The sequence below is a fragment of the Gymnoscopelus microlampas genome, assembly GCF_963454915.1.
Source record: "Gymnoscopelus microlampas genome assembly, chromosome: 15".
NCBI lineage: Eukaryota > Metazoa > Chordata > Actinopteri > Myctophiformes > Myctophidae > Gymnoscopelus > Gymnoscopelus microlampas.
Genome location: NC_139952.1, coordinates 22,703,909 through 22,720,211, shown reverse-complemented (window position 1 = coordinate 22,720,211; position 16,303 = coordinate 22,703,909). Strand labels below are relative to the sequence as shown.

The 16,303-nt window shown below is 43.1% G+C and overlaps 1 protein-coding gene across 5 annotated transcripts in view; it reads right to left on the bottom strand.

The window, feature by feature from the left end:
- Positions 1-233: 233 nt before the first annotated feature.
- Positions 234-16,303, bottom strand: part of col16a1 (collagen, type XVI, alpha 1) — a 137,909-nt gene continuing 121,839 nt past the window's right edge. For all 5 annotated transcript variants that reach the window (XM_084081233.1, XM_084081235.1, XM_084081236.1 and 2 more), the window contains 8 exons: positions 11,080-11,169; positions 10,944-10,979; positions 10,722-10,766; positions 7,346-7,546; positions 6,043-6,106; positions 4,477-4,650; positions 4,046-4,123; positions 234-2,881 (listed from right to left, as the gene is read on the bottom strand). In XM_084081233.1, the coding sequence (XP_083937359.1) occupies positions 2,688-2,881; positions 4,046-4,123; positions 4,477-4,650; positions 6,043-6,106; positions 7,346-7,546; positions 10,722-10,766; positions 10,944-10,979; positions 11,080-11,169 (882 nt within the window). In that variant the 3' untranslated portion in view covers positions 234-2,687. The remainder of the gene's footprint in view (positions 2,882-4,045; positions 4,124-4,476; positions 4,651-6,042; positions 6,107-7,345; positions 7,547-10,721; positions 10,767-10,943; positions 10,980-11,079; positions 11,170-16,303) is intronic.

Genomic DNA, 16,303 nt, shown 5'->3' with positions numbered 1-16,303 from the left:
ATATATATTAGCTACACCTTTTCATCATCAGAGGCCAACAGGAATGGAACAGATGTTTTCACATACTCAGTATATTATTGTGGGATCGCTAAGGCGATCACACTGTTATTGCCACTATTTATTATATACTTATTCCATCTGTTTTTTGACCCCTACATTCAACATTCAACCACTCATACTGTATATACATGCATGCACACACACCTTAACTGAACAAAAAATAAATAAAGACATTTCTTTTTTTTTCTTTTACACTTATGCTTTGGACATTTATTTGTTTCCTGGTGTGTTTCATGAACAAAAACAACATGAGTTGGCTGTAGCAAACAGCAGCACACAGTACAGAGGTTACAGGGTGCATGACGAACAACATTGACATTTTAATGTTTACTTTCCGACAATAGAATCCTAATAGACTTAACAGGAACTACCAAGTAGCAATACGTGTTATGGTTCACCTTTACTGTAGGTCTGTGTAAGCCAACAACTGTTTGGATTAAATGTAACATTCCCATGGGTGCCCTTGGCAGAAATATAATGCGAGTGCTATCACTTGTAGTGATAGAAAAAGAACAAAAACCCAACAGATGGTAACATGGCAAAGCTTTAAGACTCGGTATAACTCTAATAAGAAAATGATCCCACAAAAAAAAGGTTAACTCATGTAAACTCAAGTACTGTGTCACATAACAAGATGATAGGCAAGGTGGTTTGCAAGGATTGTGATGTTTTTTGGTCATCCTTACAAAGACTTAGTGGTCATGCAGGGTGTGTTATACGAAACCAGTACAAGTGGTACTCGGCTTAATATGGTTGAACTAAAGTCGATACATGCTCATTCCGATGTCGGGGCTCGGACAGCCTGTCCGAACAATAGTTGGGAGAGTCAAGTCAGGACATCTGGGGGTGAACGGTTTCTGTAAAAAAAAGGTTCTGAGACTGCCCATTTGAAGTTCGGAATGACGTCAATTTGTAGTTATATCACCTCCCTTTCCGAAGAAAAGTTTGGACTTTGGAAGTAGCATGTATTGGCCTTAATACAGCTAAACATTAAAATATTCTGTTAATTTGACTCAAACAATGGAAAAATAGACCTGTAAGCTTCCATCTGGGTCCATTTGTACACGCTCTGAGTTAAATTAACAGATGATTTTACTCTGTAGTGCTGGAATACAAAATTAAATGAGATGTTTCCAAATGGCTGCATTTACAATGTGGATTGGAGGGGGGAGGGGGGCATGACAGTCAATAATGAAATTCGGCGACATAATTATAAAAACCAATACGCTTTCTCACACAAAAGCAATTTTCTCTCATAAATTATTTGCCCTCTTTCCTGAACACATTATTCCACTTTAAAAGCTTTTATAGACGTTATAAAAATCTCCCGTTGGCATTTCTTGTTGCTGTTACTTTATAACCTATGACCATACAAAATAAGCAGAAAGCCATGCTAATGCCTCCAAATCTTACAAAAACGTATAAAAAAGCCACTATACATATATATAATATGTACAAAACAGGCACTCTGTGAAAGAGGGAATGAGCGGAGGTTTCATGGAGTGATTCAATCTGTTTCTAACAGAAAAATAGAATGTCTCTCTCTCTCAAAAAAAAATCACATCTAAAAGATGGGTTACACCCCAAGCAGAGAGACAGACCATTACAAATGCATGGGATGCGCTGCGAATGAGATGTTTGAGTGAAAAGATCAAAGATATATGAGTGGTGGGAGCAAAGTGCCGCGATAATGATATGCATTCATTTTCTACAACCTGACACAGGAAATAAGGAACCCCGGGGACGACAAAATGAGTCAAGAAGAAGGAGCTCCCCTTTGATAAGTTTACCTTTTAACCACTTCAACCCCACATGGGTAACCGGAGTCCCTCAGAGCTCAATACTAGTGTCCTTTCTGTTTTCTGTTATTGTGTGGAAAGCTTTCGCTGAAAATAGCCGATCGACAAGCTCACAAGTGAGCTTGTCTATCTGCTATTTTCGGTGAAAGCATTCTCCACAATACCGATGCTGGGGTTTAAGTGGTGGAAAAAGCCCTCGGTTGTTAAACTGCACAAGAGGAATGGAAAGCAGCGATGAGCAATAATACGCAGGAATGTATAAAGCTTGGTTTACACTTACGGTACTTTACTTGTGCGCCGCGTCGCGCAACGAAAATAGCCGATCTTCAAGCTCACAACACGTCGCGTCTGAGCTTGCAGATCTGCAATTTTTGTTGAATAAATCAGACTTTACAAGACCGGTTTGGTGTAACAAGGACTTAATAGAGATAGTCAATGCAATGAAAGGTTTGCCCAGGCACTTCCGTAGACAGCCATGGTCGGGTAGATCTATACTGTACCAGTGGTTCTCAAAGTAGTGTCCAGGGACCCTCAGGGTTCCTTGAGGGGGTTCCAAAGGGAGCCTAACAGGTCTGTAGCTCTGACAGTGTACACATGGAACCAAATGGACCCTTACGGGTCCATTTGGTTCCATTTGTACACTCTCAGAGTTATGGGGGGGGGGGGGGGGGGGGTGTCTTTGAGATAAAAACAAAAGTTAGTTTACTGGTCCAGCAAAACTTTGGGTTGTAACTTTGCCCCTGGGCTTGTGTTGCTTCCGTCTTCTCCCGAGGTCCCTTTGCTTCATTCCCCTCTCGTTCCAATCCCTCTGTGTCTCATCCATTCCATCTACCACGGGCCCTTGACGGGGGGGCCCTTGGGGCTGTACTCTACTGGGTGGCTCTGACAGTCACTGGGATTACACCGGCCGTCCTTCCCCTTCGAACCGGGATGTCCGGCAGGGCCCGGGATGCCGGGGACACCCTGTTGGCCGACAGATCCAGGGGGTCCCGTCTTGCCGTAGCCTGGAGGACCTGGGATACCTGGGAGGAGACAGAGGAGAGGTGATAGAGTCAAAGGATGATGTTATGTTAGACACACTTACTGACTAGGGATGTGCATAGTTGAGTAGCTCATCACCGGCGGACCTCGGTGTCCTATATTCATGTTCTTGAATGGATTTGTGAGAAATGTCCAAAACAAAGTCTTTGGACAACTACAGTATGTATGATATGTCGGTATTAGGCATGTAACGACTTATCGTAAATCGATTACAATCGATTCAAACCGGTGACAGTTTAAGTCGATCTAATAACAATGCATCGCGGTGCAAACAGCGAGTTCAACTCCCTTCCTTGTTCAACGGCCAGAGTTTTCAGTCATTTGCTACTGTATTGAAAAGAGGGAAAGAGAAAACAGTAATGTAAAAACATATGTATAAAAAATATATATTTGTGTAAGAGAATGAATTTAAAAAAAAGATCTTCCAGTCATTTTGTCCGGAAAATAATTATATTTATAAATCGTATGAATGAATATGAATCGTATCGTGAGTTGAGCGAATCGCTACAAAGTATGTCATTTTCAGGAAGTAAGGAATTTGACTTTTCTGACCATGTCCTTGGACCACCAACTCACTGTAATATGTCATATTGATTTAGAGCAGTGGTTCTCAACCAGTGGTCCGGGGACCACCAGTGGGGTTCTTTGGGGGTTACCAGGTGGTCCCCAGCAAAATTAGCGTCACAATCATTTTAACCTCTTAGCTTTGGGCTATTCAAAAATAGCAGATATACAAGCTCAAAGCGCGGCACTCAGTGCCGCGCCATGAGCTTGTAGATCTGCTATTTTTTTGAAAGATCTTGAAAATGTGTGCATATCTTTGAATATATGTTTTTTTAAAGCGAACATTTTTAACTCAACTCTTTGCTTATGGGGGTCCCTGGCACAAAACATTTTCGCAGACAAATGTATATCAATTTAGGGGTCCTTGGCATGAAAAAGGTTGAAAACCCCTGATTTAGAGCAGTGTTTCATGGCCTTGTGTTTGATAATGACTCAGCCATTAAGTCACTGCAGGCATAGTGACATACAGTACATACAGTATGTGTACACAGACAAACAGACAGCCTCGTTACAACAGCTGCACCGTCACTGACGAGGTAAAAAAAAAAAGGAATCATTTAATTTGAGTGAGATCTCCATACCTGGTCCTCCCGGGGGTCCTATGTCTCCCATCTCTCCAACCCCCTTATCTCCTTTAAGACCTGCGGGTCCTCTTGCTCCTGTAAACATAAGGGGGAGCTTGGTTTATTTATGCCTACAACACTTGATCACCGCACGGACGTGCGCCGTGCGTCTCACTTATGTCGCTGGAGACCAGCGTTGCCAGATTCTGTGAGAGAAACAAGCAACCGGGTCTAGGAAAACCAGCCAAAAAGAAGCTACTATGGGCCAAACGAGCACTTTAACATATACGTCAGCTATTTGAAAATAGCAGATCTACAAGCTCACAACGCGTCGCATCGCGACGCGTTGTGAGCTTGTAGATCGGCTATTTTCAAATTAAATATTGCGGGGGAAATGATAATAAGCAGATCTGGCAACCCTGCTGGTAGACATGAAGGACGGCTCTCACCGGGGGGTCCTTGGGCTCCCGGACGGCCTTCTCTGCCAATCTGTCCCGGGAGACCGGGTGCACCTGTAGACCCCGCTCTGCCTGGATTCCCATCCTTCCCTGGGGACCCGGGCCTCCCGGGAGACGCTACCGACTCTGGCATCTGCATGCGGGACAGGTAGTAGGCCATTCTCTCTGAGGAGAGGAGAAACGTGGTACGATCAAGGTTGTGTGAAAGAGGACACGCGGTAGCACACACAAAGTGGTGTCCCAGATGCAGTGGGTGGGAAAAAAAGTACTCAAATGTTTTACTTAAGGAAAAGTATCAATACCGTCATGTAGAAATAAAGTAAAAAGTCCGGAATTCAATATGTACTTTAGTAAAAGTACAGAAATATTGGTATCAAAATGTACTGGTATCAGAAAGTACTCATTATGCAGAATGTCCCATTTCACGCTTTTTAAAATGTGCACCAATCTTTTGAAAATAGCAGATCTACAATGTGTCGCAGCGCGACGCATTTTGAGCTTGTAGATCGGCTATTTTCGAATGGCCGAAATGTGGGTAATGTATGTTTGGTAAAAATGATCAAAATCTACAAAGTAACTAGTAACTAAGTTACTAGTTTTCAAAGAATTGTAGTGGAGTAAAAGTACAATATTTGCCTCTGAGATGTTGTGCAGAAGTAAAAGTACTGAACATTGGAAATACTCCAGTAAAGTAAAAAATACCTCAAAATGTAATTTAAGTACAGTACTTGAGTAAATGTACTTTGTTACTTTACACCACTGCCCAGATGAGAAGTGGAATAACAAATGTGTGACCTCAAATGAAGGAGAAATAGCGTATGGCTCCAGCCTGGTAGCTGTTGCATTATGGATATAGAATATGCAGTAGTATTATTGCTCTCTTTGATCATTTAACGGTTGCTTGTATGAAGTCGTAGTTGTATGAAGTCGTCACGGTCGGGCAGAAACCTTGCATCTCCATTTTGTCATGTTTTTTCATAACTATGAATGCCCTATGTTGTACTTAATCGTGTTGCATTGTGACAGCTTGTATTCTCGAGCTTGTAGATCTGCTATATTCTGTATTTCTGAAAGAATGACCTGTCAAACAAACTAGGGAGCCAGGTTGACAAACTAGGGAGCCATCTTACCATCTACCAGTCTGTCTGTGGGTTTTATACATTCTTTTTTCAATTTCCTGAAAAGCAACGCTTTTGGACATACAAAGGTTTCTTCCGACAGTGATGACATACAGCTTGCACTGCAGTAGAAGATGTTGCTCTGGATATGACTGTCATCACAACAACTGCAGCGTGACTGCGGAGGTTTACAACAGTGGTTCCTAAAACATTTTCATTTCAAGGACCACCACAGGAAGAGTAGTCCTCACTGTGTTGAGGACTACTCAAATATATATATACATACATGAATTCAAGTCTCTAAGGTCTTTTTTTGGGTGAACTATCCCTTTAAGCGTTCCATTTGTACACTCTGGGTCCATTTGGAACCCCCTCAAGGAACCCAGAGGGTCCCTGGACCGCACTTTGAGAACCACTGGTTTACACTACATGTCCTCACCATCAAAGATCTTGATGACCTGCTGGCGAATAAAGTTCTTGATGTCATCATAATTGACCACGGCCTAAACAGTGAGAAAAGAAATGGGAAAAATATTCAGTTCATGAAAAGAAAAACGGTTTACTGTCCACTCTTGATATAATATAGAACATGTGTTGATCTATAGTATAGTATATTATAGATCTATATATTATATATATATATATTATAGTATAGAGCAAAACATGCTCCTCGGAACAAGGTCACATTTTACACATTGTGCACCTGTGCCCTATTTTATGTTCAAAATGTTCTTTAAAAAAAAAGATCTGATCTACAAACTCACGTTGTGTCGACAGATGCTAGGTTCATTGTTTACCTGGTATCCTAGTGTCTTGAGGCATTACAGTGTACATGCACTATTTATGTAGATACAGTATTTACCTTGATTGTTATAAGTCCCTCTGGATAAGAGCATCTGTTAGTGTTATGCCTAAATCTTAAAACTGTAAATCGTGCGTTGTGTGCTGGTAGATTGGCAGTTTTTGTTTTAATTAAAACAAATACTTGAACTGTTCCCCTATAATGACTATGAAAGCTAGGATGCTGTGCTTTATTTAGACATTTAGCAGATACAGTACTCTTATCGAGAGTGACTTACAATAACCAAGGTAATCACATACATAAAATGCAGAGAGACAGTGTAGTGCCTCAAGAAACTAGGATCCCAGGTGAACCAAGAACCTACCATCTGCCTAAACAATATACTATCCAAATAACAATCTGTACTGTACAGTATTGGTTCTCAAAGTGGGGTCCGGGGACCCCCAGGGGTCCTTGAGGGAGTTCCAGGGGGTCCCCAGCTAAATGATAGATAGATAGGAACCAAATTGACCCTTATGGGTCTGTAAATCTGAGAGTGTACAAATGGAACCAAATGGACCCTGACGGGTCCATTTGGTTCCATTTTGTACACTCTCAGAGTTACATTAACTTTGATTTTACAATATGAATTGGGGTAACAGAGATAGAAATACCATTAAATGGGGGTCTGTAGCCTAATAATGTATGTCAAACTGGGGGTCCTTGACATTAAAATGGTTGAAAATCACTGCTAGAGCCGTAAAAATGTTCTCTTATGGGGGTCCTTGGCATATCTTTTCAAATGGGGGTCCGCGGGCTAATAAGTGTCAATTTGGGGGTCCTTGACATGAAAAAGTTTGAGAACCACTGCTGTACAGTGAAACTATACAGGATACCAGCCAGGTAAACAATGAGCCTAGCATCTAAATGACGTTCATCTGCTTCTGGTACAGTATCTTACATCATTTCCAGGTATGCCCGCAGGACCCGGGGTCCCGGAAGGGCCTTGTGAGCCCGAGTTGCCCCTCTCCCCGCGGGGTCCGGCTGGTCCCATCATGGGCTGTGCGTCCTTGGCGTGGTAGCCTCCTCCACCGCCACCTGGGGGTCCTGGTCGGCCTCTTTCCCCCGGAGATCCCCTCTGCCCGGCCGAACCTGGCTCTCCCTGGGCACCACGAGAGAGAGAGAGACAGGGAGTAATTAGGTGTTATGCAGTGGTGGAAAAAGTACTCACATTTTTTACTTGAGTATAAGTATCAGTACTGCAATGTAGAACTATGTTACAAGTAAAAGTCCGGAATTCAAAATTTACTTGAGTAAAAGTACAAAAGTATTGGTATCAAAATGTACTTAAAGTACCAAAAGTAGAAAGTACTCATTATGCAGAATGTCCCATTTCACAAGTTTGGAAATGTATGAAAATCTTTTGAAAATAGCAGATCTACAAGCTCACAATGTGTCGCATCGTGACGCATTGGGAGCTTGTAGATCGGCTATTTTCAAACGGCCGAAATGTATATAGGACTGAAGTGGTTAATGTATGTTTTTTAATAATAATCAAAATCTACAAAGTAACTAAAGTTTTCAAATTGTAGTGGAGTAAAAGTATAATATTTGCCACTGAGATGTAGTGGAGTAGAAGTAAAAGTACTGAAAATTGGAAATACTCCAGTAAAGTAAAAAATACCTCAACATCGTACTTAAGTACAGTACTTGAGTAAATGTACTTGGTTACTTTACACCACTGGGTGTTATGCATAAGCAAACAAGACATAACAATCCAATAACAACGATGGTGTGCAGTTTGTGAATGAAGCTACACAAATCACAGTGTGGAGCTGCTCTATAAAGGCTGGGCTGTTTGTGTGCGTGTCAGCTAGTGTGGAAACAGCCACCCTCATAAATACTACAGTACATTGAAGTACAAAACTGCCTCACAAGAACAATGTTGGCGTAACAAAGAGATGCTGAGTTAGCTTATTGTCTTTCTTCTTTTACAACGTGGGGCAAGCCACCTAGAAGCCCGTCTGTCTGTGTGTCTCTCTGTGTGTCTGTGCTTGTGTCCTTTTCTGGATCTGATCTCACAAACCACTGGAACGATCAGCCCCAAATGTCTTGTGCACACTTCCAGTAGGCCAGAGAAGTAGCCCCTTTTTCATATACGTTTTCTACTTTTTTTGATATATAATGTTAGTCAAAGGGGCTCTGATGGGGCTGAAACCTTGCCCAGATTTGGATACACGGGTCATAGACAACTGAAGCCACTTGAATTCCGTGATCACAACATCACAATCACATCACAATCACATCACAGCTTGTAGATCTGCTATTTTCAAATAGCTGATGTATGTGTTAAAGTGCTCATGTGGCCCATAGCCGCTTCTTTTGGGCTGGTTTTCCTAGACCTGGTTGCTTCTTTCTCTCACAGAATCTGGCAACACTGCCCTCAGCTAACATCTGTATCACGGCCCACAGAGGCAAGCACTCCTCCATCCAGTCTGTGTAAATATACACTCCAAAAAACGCTTCTTCTACAGTGGCGACGGTGATTTATCGAGGACAGAGCGGGCCATAATGGACGTCTAATGTTTACATGTCACCGGTGGACAAAGTGGCTTCTGAGAGAACAGAGGAAGGGAGAAGAATGCGCCGGTCCATTCTCGTCTCGTCTCCTCTTGTTCTCCTCTTCCGTGTCGCTAAAAGCCCTGACAATGACATCCTGTCAGCGTGACAAATAGCCTCATCTAGCGTTAGCTCCTCATGCTTAACCCATTAAGACCTGGAACTGTGTCATTTTTAGATTTGAGCTAAAAAGCATTATTTTACACTTTGGGCTATTCAAAAATCGTGAAAATGTGTGCAAATCTTCTGAATATGTATATTTTTAAAGCGAACATTTTTAACTCAAATCTTTGCTTCTGGGGGTCCATGGAACAAAATATTTTGATGGGGGTCCGCGGCCAAATACATATAATTTTGGGGGTCCTTGATATGAAAAAGATTGAGCCCCACTGATATAGAAACATACGTTTTTCAGAAAACTGTTGAGATTTAGGAGACATGTAGAATCGGCTTCAGGTCTCAATGGGTTAACGGCATTATCCCGGAGCCGGAGAATAACTCTATCATTATAACCACCTACTATAAGCGCCTGCCTGCCACGGAGGTCCTATAAGGCTAAGACTGAGAGCTAGCTAGGGGGCTAGCAGGGGAGTCGCTATGAGGCTAGCGGTTTGGGTGGGGGGGCGGGAAGGGGTGCCAGAGGGATGGTACCCCTTCCCTCTGGGTTGCTGACAGTGGTGGACAAAGTACTCAACCTCAGTACGTGAAAGTTGCTCTGTCAAATTTTGCACTTGAGTTAAAGTACTGGAGAACTTGCTCTTAAAAAATACTTCAAAAGTACATGCATTCAAAAAATATATAAAAAAATCGAAATCGATTTTCAAAACACATTAATAGTAGTGAAAACAGCATATCTACAAGCTCACAATGCATCACATCATGGCACGTTGCGAGCTTGTACAGTAGATCTGCTATTTTCACTATTTGAAATAGGGCTTAAGTGGTTAATTCATAATAACATACTGTACTTTTTCCATTGATAGAAATGTAGTGGAGTGGAAGTCATATAAGCATCCAAAAAGACATGGCAAAGTATGGATACTCAAAAAAAAAAGTCTGAGTACAGTACTCAAGTAAATGTACTTTGTTCGTGTCCACTGTACTACCACTGGGTAAGCAGAGGGAAGGTCATGGGGTTACTGAACTGATGACTGTGTTAAGGGAGTGTGCTGAGCGAGCAGGAAATAAGGCACAAGCTAGCGTGTTCAGCACTGACTGAGATATGGGGCAAACGTAGCTACGACAGAGCGAAGGAAAAGGGGTTCATCATATCACCATACAGTGGTCTGTGTGTGTGTGTGTGTGTGTGTGTGTGTGTGTGTGTGTGTGTGTGTGTGTGTGTGTGTGTGTGTGTGTGTGTGTGGGGCGGTGAGAGATGAGTGACAGCTAAGACGCTACGCTTAACTTGAGATGCAACATACTTGGTTGAGCATTGTGTTGTGCACCAGCCCCTGTGACGCGTTGTCAACTTGTAGATATTATGTTAGTATTTTTGGTGCGCAACACCGCCGCACAGCTAAGTATAAATCAGGCTTAATGCATACTCACTCTCACACCAGCTTCATATGTGGAAAACAAACAAGTGTGCGGTGGTACACAGCCAGGGATGCTCACACACACACACACACACACACACACACACACACACACACACACACACACACACACACACACACACACACACACACACACACACACACGCACAGAGCTGTCCTTACCTTCTGACCTGCCTGTCCATTCTCCCCTGCTGGGCCCGCGGCTCCCTGTTGAAACAAAGTGGTCAGCCTCCCTCAGAAGAACAACACGGCCATAGAAAGATCACACTGGTTGAAATAACGGTGATAATGATTTTGAAGTCCTATCGCCCCAGCCCTAAACTCTCCACCAACATCCTGCACTTCATCGATGACAAAATAGGTCACCACCGACCAGCTACTCACATCACCACCGTCTTTACCGTCAGTGCCTGGCTCTCCCTGCAACACAGAGGGGACAGAGTTACAGGAGACATTGTTAGTTGGTTGGTTGGTTGGTCAAATGGAGGAGAACCACACTGTGTTTGGGGGCCTCACACACCATTGGGCCCTGGTGTCCATGTGGTCCTACGGGTCCTACCATCCCGGGCAAACCCCTCTCTCCTGCCTGGCCGTTCTCACCCTTGATACCCTGGGGGGGGAGAGAGAGACAGAGAGATAGAGAGAGAGAGAGAGAGAGAAAGGGAGATAGAGAGACATGGAGACAGGGGGAGAGAGAGAGGGAAGGAGACAAAGAGGGAGGGATGGGGACAAGAGATATGGGCGAGAGAGAGAAATCAGAAAGCGTAACAATACTTGCATTTCTCCAGTTTTTCTACTTGATATGCACACAGACATACACTACTACTACTACACACACACACACACACACACACACCGCACGATATGGGTACAAATCACAGGGAGGGGGGTGGAGTGTGGATGTAGGAGGGGGATCAGAACCCCTGCAAATGAGACTTGAACTCCGGCGCTCTGAAATCTCCATGCAAATTATTCTCATGGCAAAAAGCTTTAAAGATTAAACGGGTTGCTTGAGCTCCGCGTACTCTCAGTTTATAATACAATTTCACACACCCCTAAGACAGGGCACGCCATTCTTTATTACATCTTCTCACAATGCTACCAAGAGACCCAACTTTTCTGACGTTATATGGCGCTGTGTGGATGAAGGGATGGTACTGTACACAGGCAGGAAATCAGTTCACTTTTCTTAACCCGTTTAGACCTGAGGCCTCAAGGAGGTCCTCAAGGAGATAAAAATGCCTTCTAAACCCTAACTAAAGTTTTCAGAACATCTTCTATTTTTTATTCTTTTAATTAGGAGCGACTCCTAATCCTGATAGAGAGATACTACTAGTAGTGCTGTTAAAACATTTGTTTTCTAAGCACTTGTTTTATCACCATAACATGTTTATATTGTTTTGCCTTCTGTGTAGGTTTTACTATCGTTCTTATTATGCTGCTTGGTTTTAAACTTTTTATTTCCATGTGGTGTTAATTGTTTGCTCATTGTACAGCACCTGTGTAACTATGTTTTTGAAAGGCACTTTACACATGAATAAAGTTATTAATACTTGTCTGTCCATCTGTCTTTGTTGTCATTGGGAATTGAAAAGATTATACTAAAAAATCATTCAACGATAACTGTTTAGCAGCATACAGGGCTGAGTCATGGTGGCAATCTATGATCAGGGCTGGTTTGATAATTATAATTATAACATGCAATAATTATTGCATTAGTTGAAATGCATTAACGCAAATGAAAATCGTTTGTCAGCCTACACGCGTACACCATTTTTTAACGGATGGAAATATGAATCCCATTTCTGTATACAATTACATCCTGTGGCAAGCTTTGTTAAATGGGCTATATTTCACGTTATCGTACTAGAATCAGTGTGTGCATTGATAATAGCAACATGTATCATTCTGAGCAAAAGGATAAACAAAAAAGAAAATGAGAAATTTAGTAGCAAATGCACACAATATCTCTGTATTATTACGGAATATTTCTATTCAAAGCTACATGACATGGTGTAAATTATGAATTCTTGACTGTTGCGTTCATCTTATAGGGACAGCATTATCTCTTTCTATCTGTTGTGGGGCTAATGTTCATGCTAATTAGCAGGCAAAACACTGAGCTCTACTGTGGGTCTCTCATGCTGCTAAAGTTGCGCTGAAAGGTTTATCCCACTAATATCACTGGGGTAAAAGCCATAAGTGTGAAAACTACAACCCTTACATCATGGTTTTTGGCTGGTACACTCAGTGGCTGTGACATTGTCCTTGTTCACTGTGATTGCAGCAAGAATATCAATCTTGACTTGACACATAAACCCTAGCGTCCCTATTCTGTGGCGAACATTCAGTGAAAATAGCAGATCAACAAGCTACCTATTTTCCGCAAAGAGATTAGGTGGGGGGGGGGGGGGGGGGGCGGTAGTATATACCCCTGGGGGACTGCGGTATATAGCGTTTAAGTGGTTTACTATGAATCAAGTTGCCATAGACCTGTGGCCATAGACCTGCCTGCCAGGCAGATGTTTGCCTCTGAAATGCATCATGGGAATTGTAAGACCACAGAAAAAGGCCAAAATAGACAGAAAGGGGAATTTCCCCTGTTGATATGAAATACAGAATGGCATCATATATTGATGTTTCTATAGACCAGCGTTTCCCTAACATAGGGTTGTTGTGACCCATTTTGGGTCATGGACCTGCTTTCATGGGTTTAAAGTAAATATCCTGTTTGATAATCATCGACAATTCACAGAAATGCACAAGCTACACACTTGACCTTTGGTGTAAAAAGGCCAATGCAAGTTAACAGTATGTGACCATATCTGTTCTGCTTTCCAGACCCAGTATCTTACATGCTTTAGTTGAGTAAAAATGGTCATGCTCAATAAGAATTAGAGATCTTTATATGTTTAATAACAATTTCAAGTGAATCATGGATACCCCATGAACAAAAACTGTACATTTTATAAGCATTATAAGAAACGTTTATTGCAGCAGCAGAGAATCAAAGCAGCGGTACATTGGCTGGCCTCACTTCACCCCCATTATAGACTGACAGAATGCCTGGCCCCCAAAATAAAATAGTGAGACGAACAACCAAAACACGCAGACAGCTAGCTCAACCGGGTTTTTGTTGGTGTTGAGGAAAATGTTCTGCCGAGACCATGATTCACATCGCAAAGCTGATACTGATGGGCACCTAAACCCTGAATCAGTGGCGGGCCATTATCGCCCGTCTCTGCCGTAAACATAGTGGACCTCGATTAGACACGTCGAAGGACTCCGTTTCTTATTTAGCGCGGCTTGCGACCGCTTTCACTCGATAAATGCTTGTTCGGACACGGGACAGGAGAGCGGAGCACATTATGTTCTCCTGGAAGTACCATTATGGGGCTAATGAAAAGCAAACAAGATGACAGAGGAGACAGAGAGCAGGTGACGTGGAGGTCAGGGAGAAAATGAGGCTGTGTTTGATTACGGCGTGCTGGTGTGCCAGGTGAGAGGGCACCTTTTGGAAACGCTTTTATAAACTGCACTATACGTTACCCAGCTAGCACCTTGAGTGTTGCTACTAAAAGGACGATAATGGAGGCAGAAAAACTGCAGTCCCCCCCAAGTCCCCAACCGTCATCGATTGCATTTTACAGTGGGTAATTATTTTATGATTGAAGTGTAGTCAGGGAATATAAATTGAGAGAGCAAACAATGTCCAGTACAGTAACTCAAGTGGAATGAGGTCCGCACATCTAAACACTTCCGTGCATGCATGTTGGAGTATGGGATCCAAAGATCATTCTCTCACACTCCAAAGTTTCTATACATTTTCATCAATGAAATCTTCAACAGATCAACTTATCTCTCTGGTTGTAGGACCGAAATGTTGGTGAAATACAGGAACAATATTTTGATCCCATACGGGTCATAAAGTAATATTTTACATTTCATGGCCAAAAATATATTTCGGATATATTTTGAGCAACCATAAACTAACACATGCATTAATGAAAATATATTTCTTGTTTATAGTTTATGTTCGGCCAATTTATTTTAAACAGATATATCTAATTATAAATATTGTATTTTATGTACAGTATAACCCCATATATAGCATAGTCTAGGCTCTGAACACACACTGTCTGGTCTCTATACTAGTAGCATGAGACAAAGCAGGTCAGAGAGAAACCAGCAGGCACTGAAATTAAACTGACATAACAACTGTCTAGCCTTCATCGAGCACTCTTAAAAACCTTTTAACATTTATGTTAACATTTTTTCTGACAGCCAGCATAACTCTGACTCACGGGCAGAAACGACATGACCTTATCTAATGCCGTTAGCGTTTATGACAGTAGTTCTGCCTGCATCTTGGACAAGTAAACGGCTGCTTTGGAACGACACATTGCAGTGTTGTGTTGTGTGTTTATCGGAGTCGGCATGACAGTCAGATTAGTAAGGGCAAGGTAGATGTTTAAGCCTGATTTACGATGTTGTGCGGTGTTGCTGTGTGTCGAAAATAGCCAATCTAGAAGCTGAGAGCTTGTACATTGTACATTTTCAGTCAGGGAAACCGGTGCCCGCCGACGTACAAGTTAAAGGTGCAGTAAGTGATTTTTCTTTGGTTAAAATAAGTGTTAGAGGCCTGGACCGCTGGTGTACACGGTTCAGGCACCTAGGCTCAATGTAGCCTGACGGCGCATCCCGGGTTCGAGTCCCGATCCCGACGGCCTTTGCTGCGCGTCTCTCCCCATTTCCTGTCAGCCTACTCCTGTCCTATCCATAAAGGCATAAAAGCCCAACAATAAATCTTAGAAAAATAATAAGTGTTAGATTGCTACACCTTTACACCCCCTTTCAGCATTGGCTGTGTTTGCCGCTCCCATGTGAAACATCTTTACTGTGCACTGCGTGTCGTATGAACACAGTTAAGCAGATTGAGGTAAAGCACTGGTTCATCGTACACCGACTGTCCTGCTTGATTTATAGTCATTACTAGAGTTTCGGGGGGCTACGCCCCCCTGAACCCCAGCCGCGCACGGGGCCCAGCCGTGTGTATATTGGGGGACCCAAATCGCCGGAGTGAAACTGTGGAAAAGTTTTTTTGAAAAAGGAAAAAATTTGAAGAAAAAATATTTCTTATGTTTCAGGGGGTCCACAGGGGGTCCGCGGACCCCCTGATGGTCCACTGACCCCCTGTGGAGTGTTGGGACGCGCGGGGACACCCCTGGAACATTGCGGACCATTTCGGTGTTTTTTTTTTTTTCATGAAGGTGGTTGCTTGTTTCTGGTGCAGGCTGTGCAAACCTGGCAACCCAGCGCATGCTGCCGCACGTTTAAGTGGCGTAGCGTCATGAGGGTCAGTGGGGCCGTGGCTCGGTCAGTGAAGACCCTGTAGTGCGGATGATATGTGGCATAGAGGGGCAGATTGTAAATCCACAGAGGAAACATCCGTGGGCTACCATTGGTTCAGCGATGTGTGCGGTCGCCCTGCGGCCCCTCCTCCTCCACCAATGTGCAGTATTGAGAGCCCTGACGTCACAACAATTGGAGCGATGGGCACTGCACTGTGGTTGGTTAGGGTACACCTAGGGCCCAGGTAGAACCCAGTTAAAGCCTGCATGGGCAAACCCAGTTAGGACCCGCCTTGGTCCCACATAAACATGGCTAGTTGGGGCCCACCTAAGGGCCAGGTAGAAGCTACTTATAGCCTGCATGGGCATCGCAGTTGGGACTGAAGTGGATGC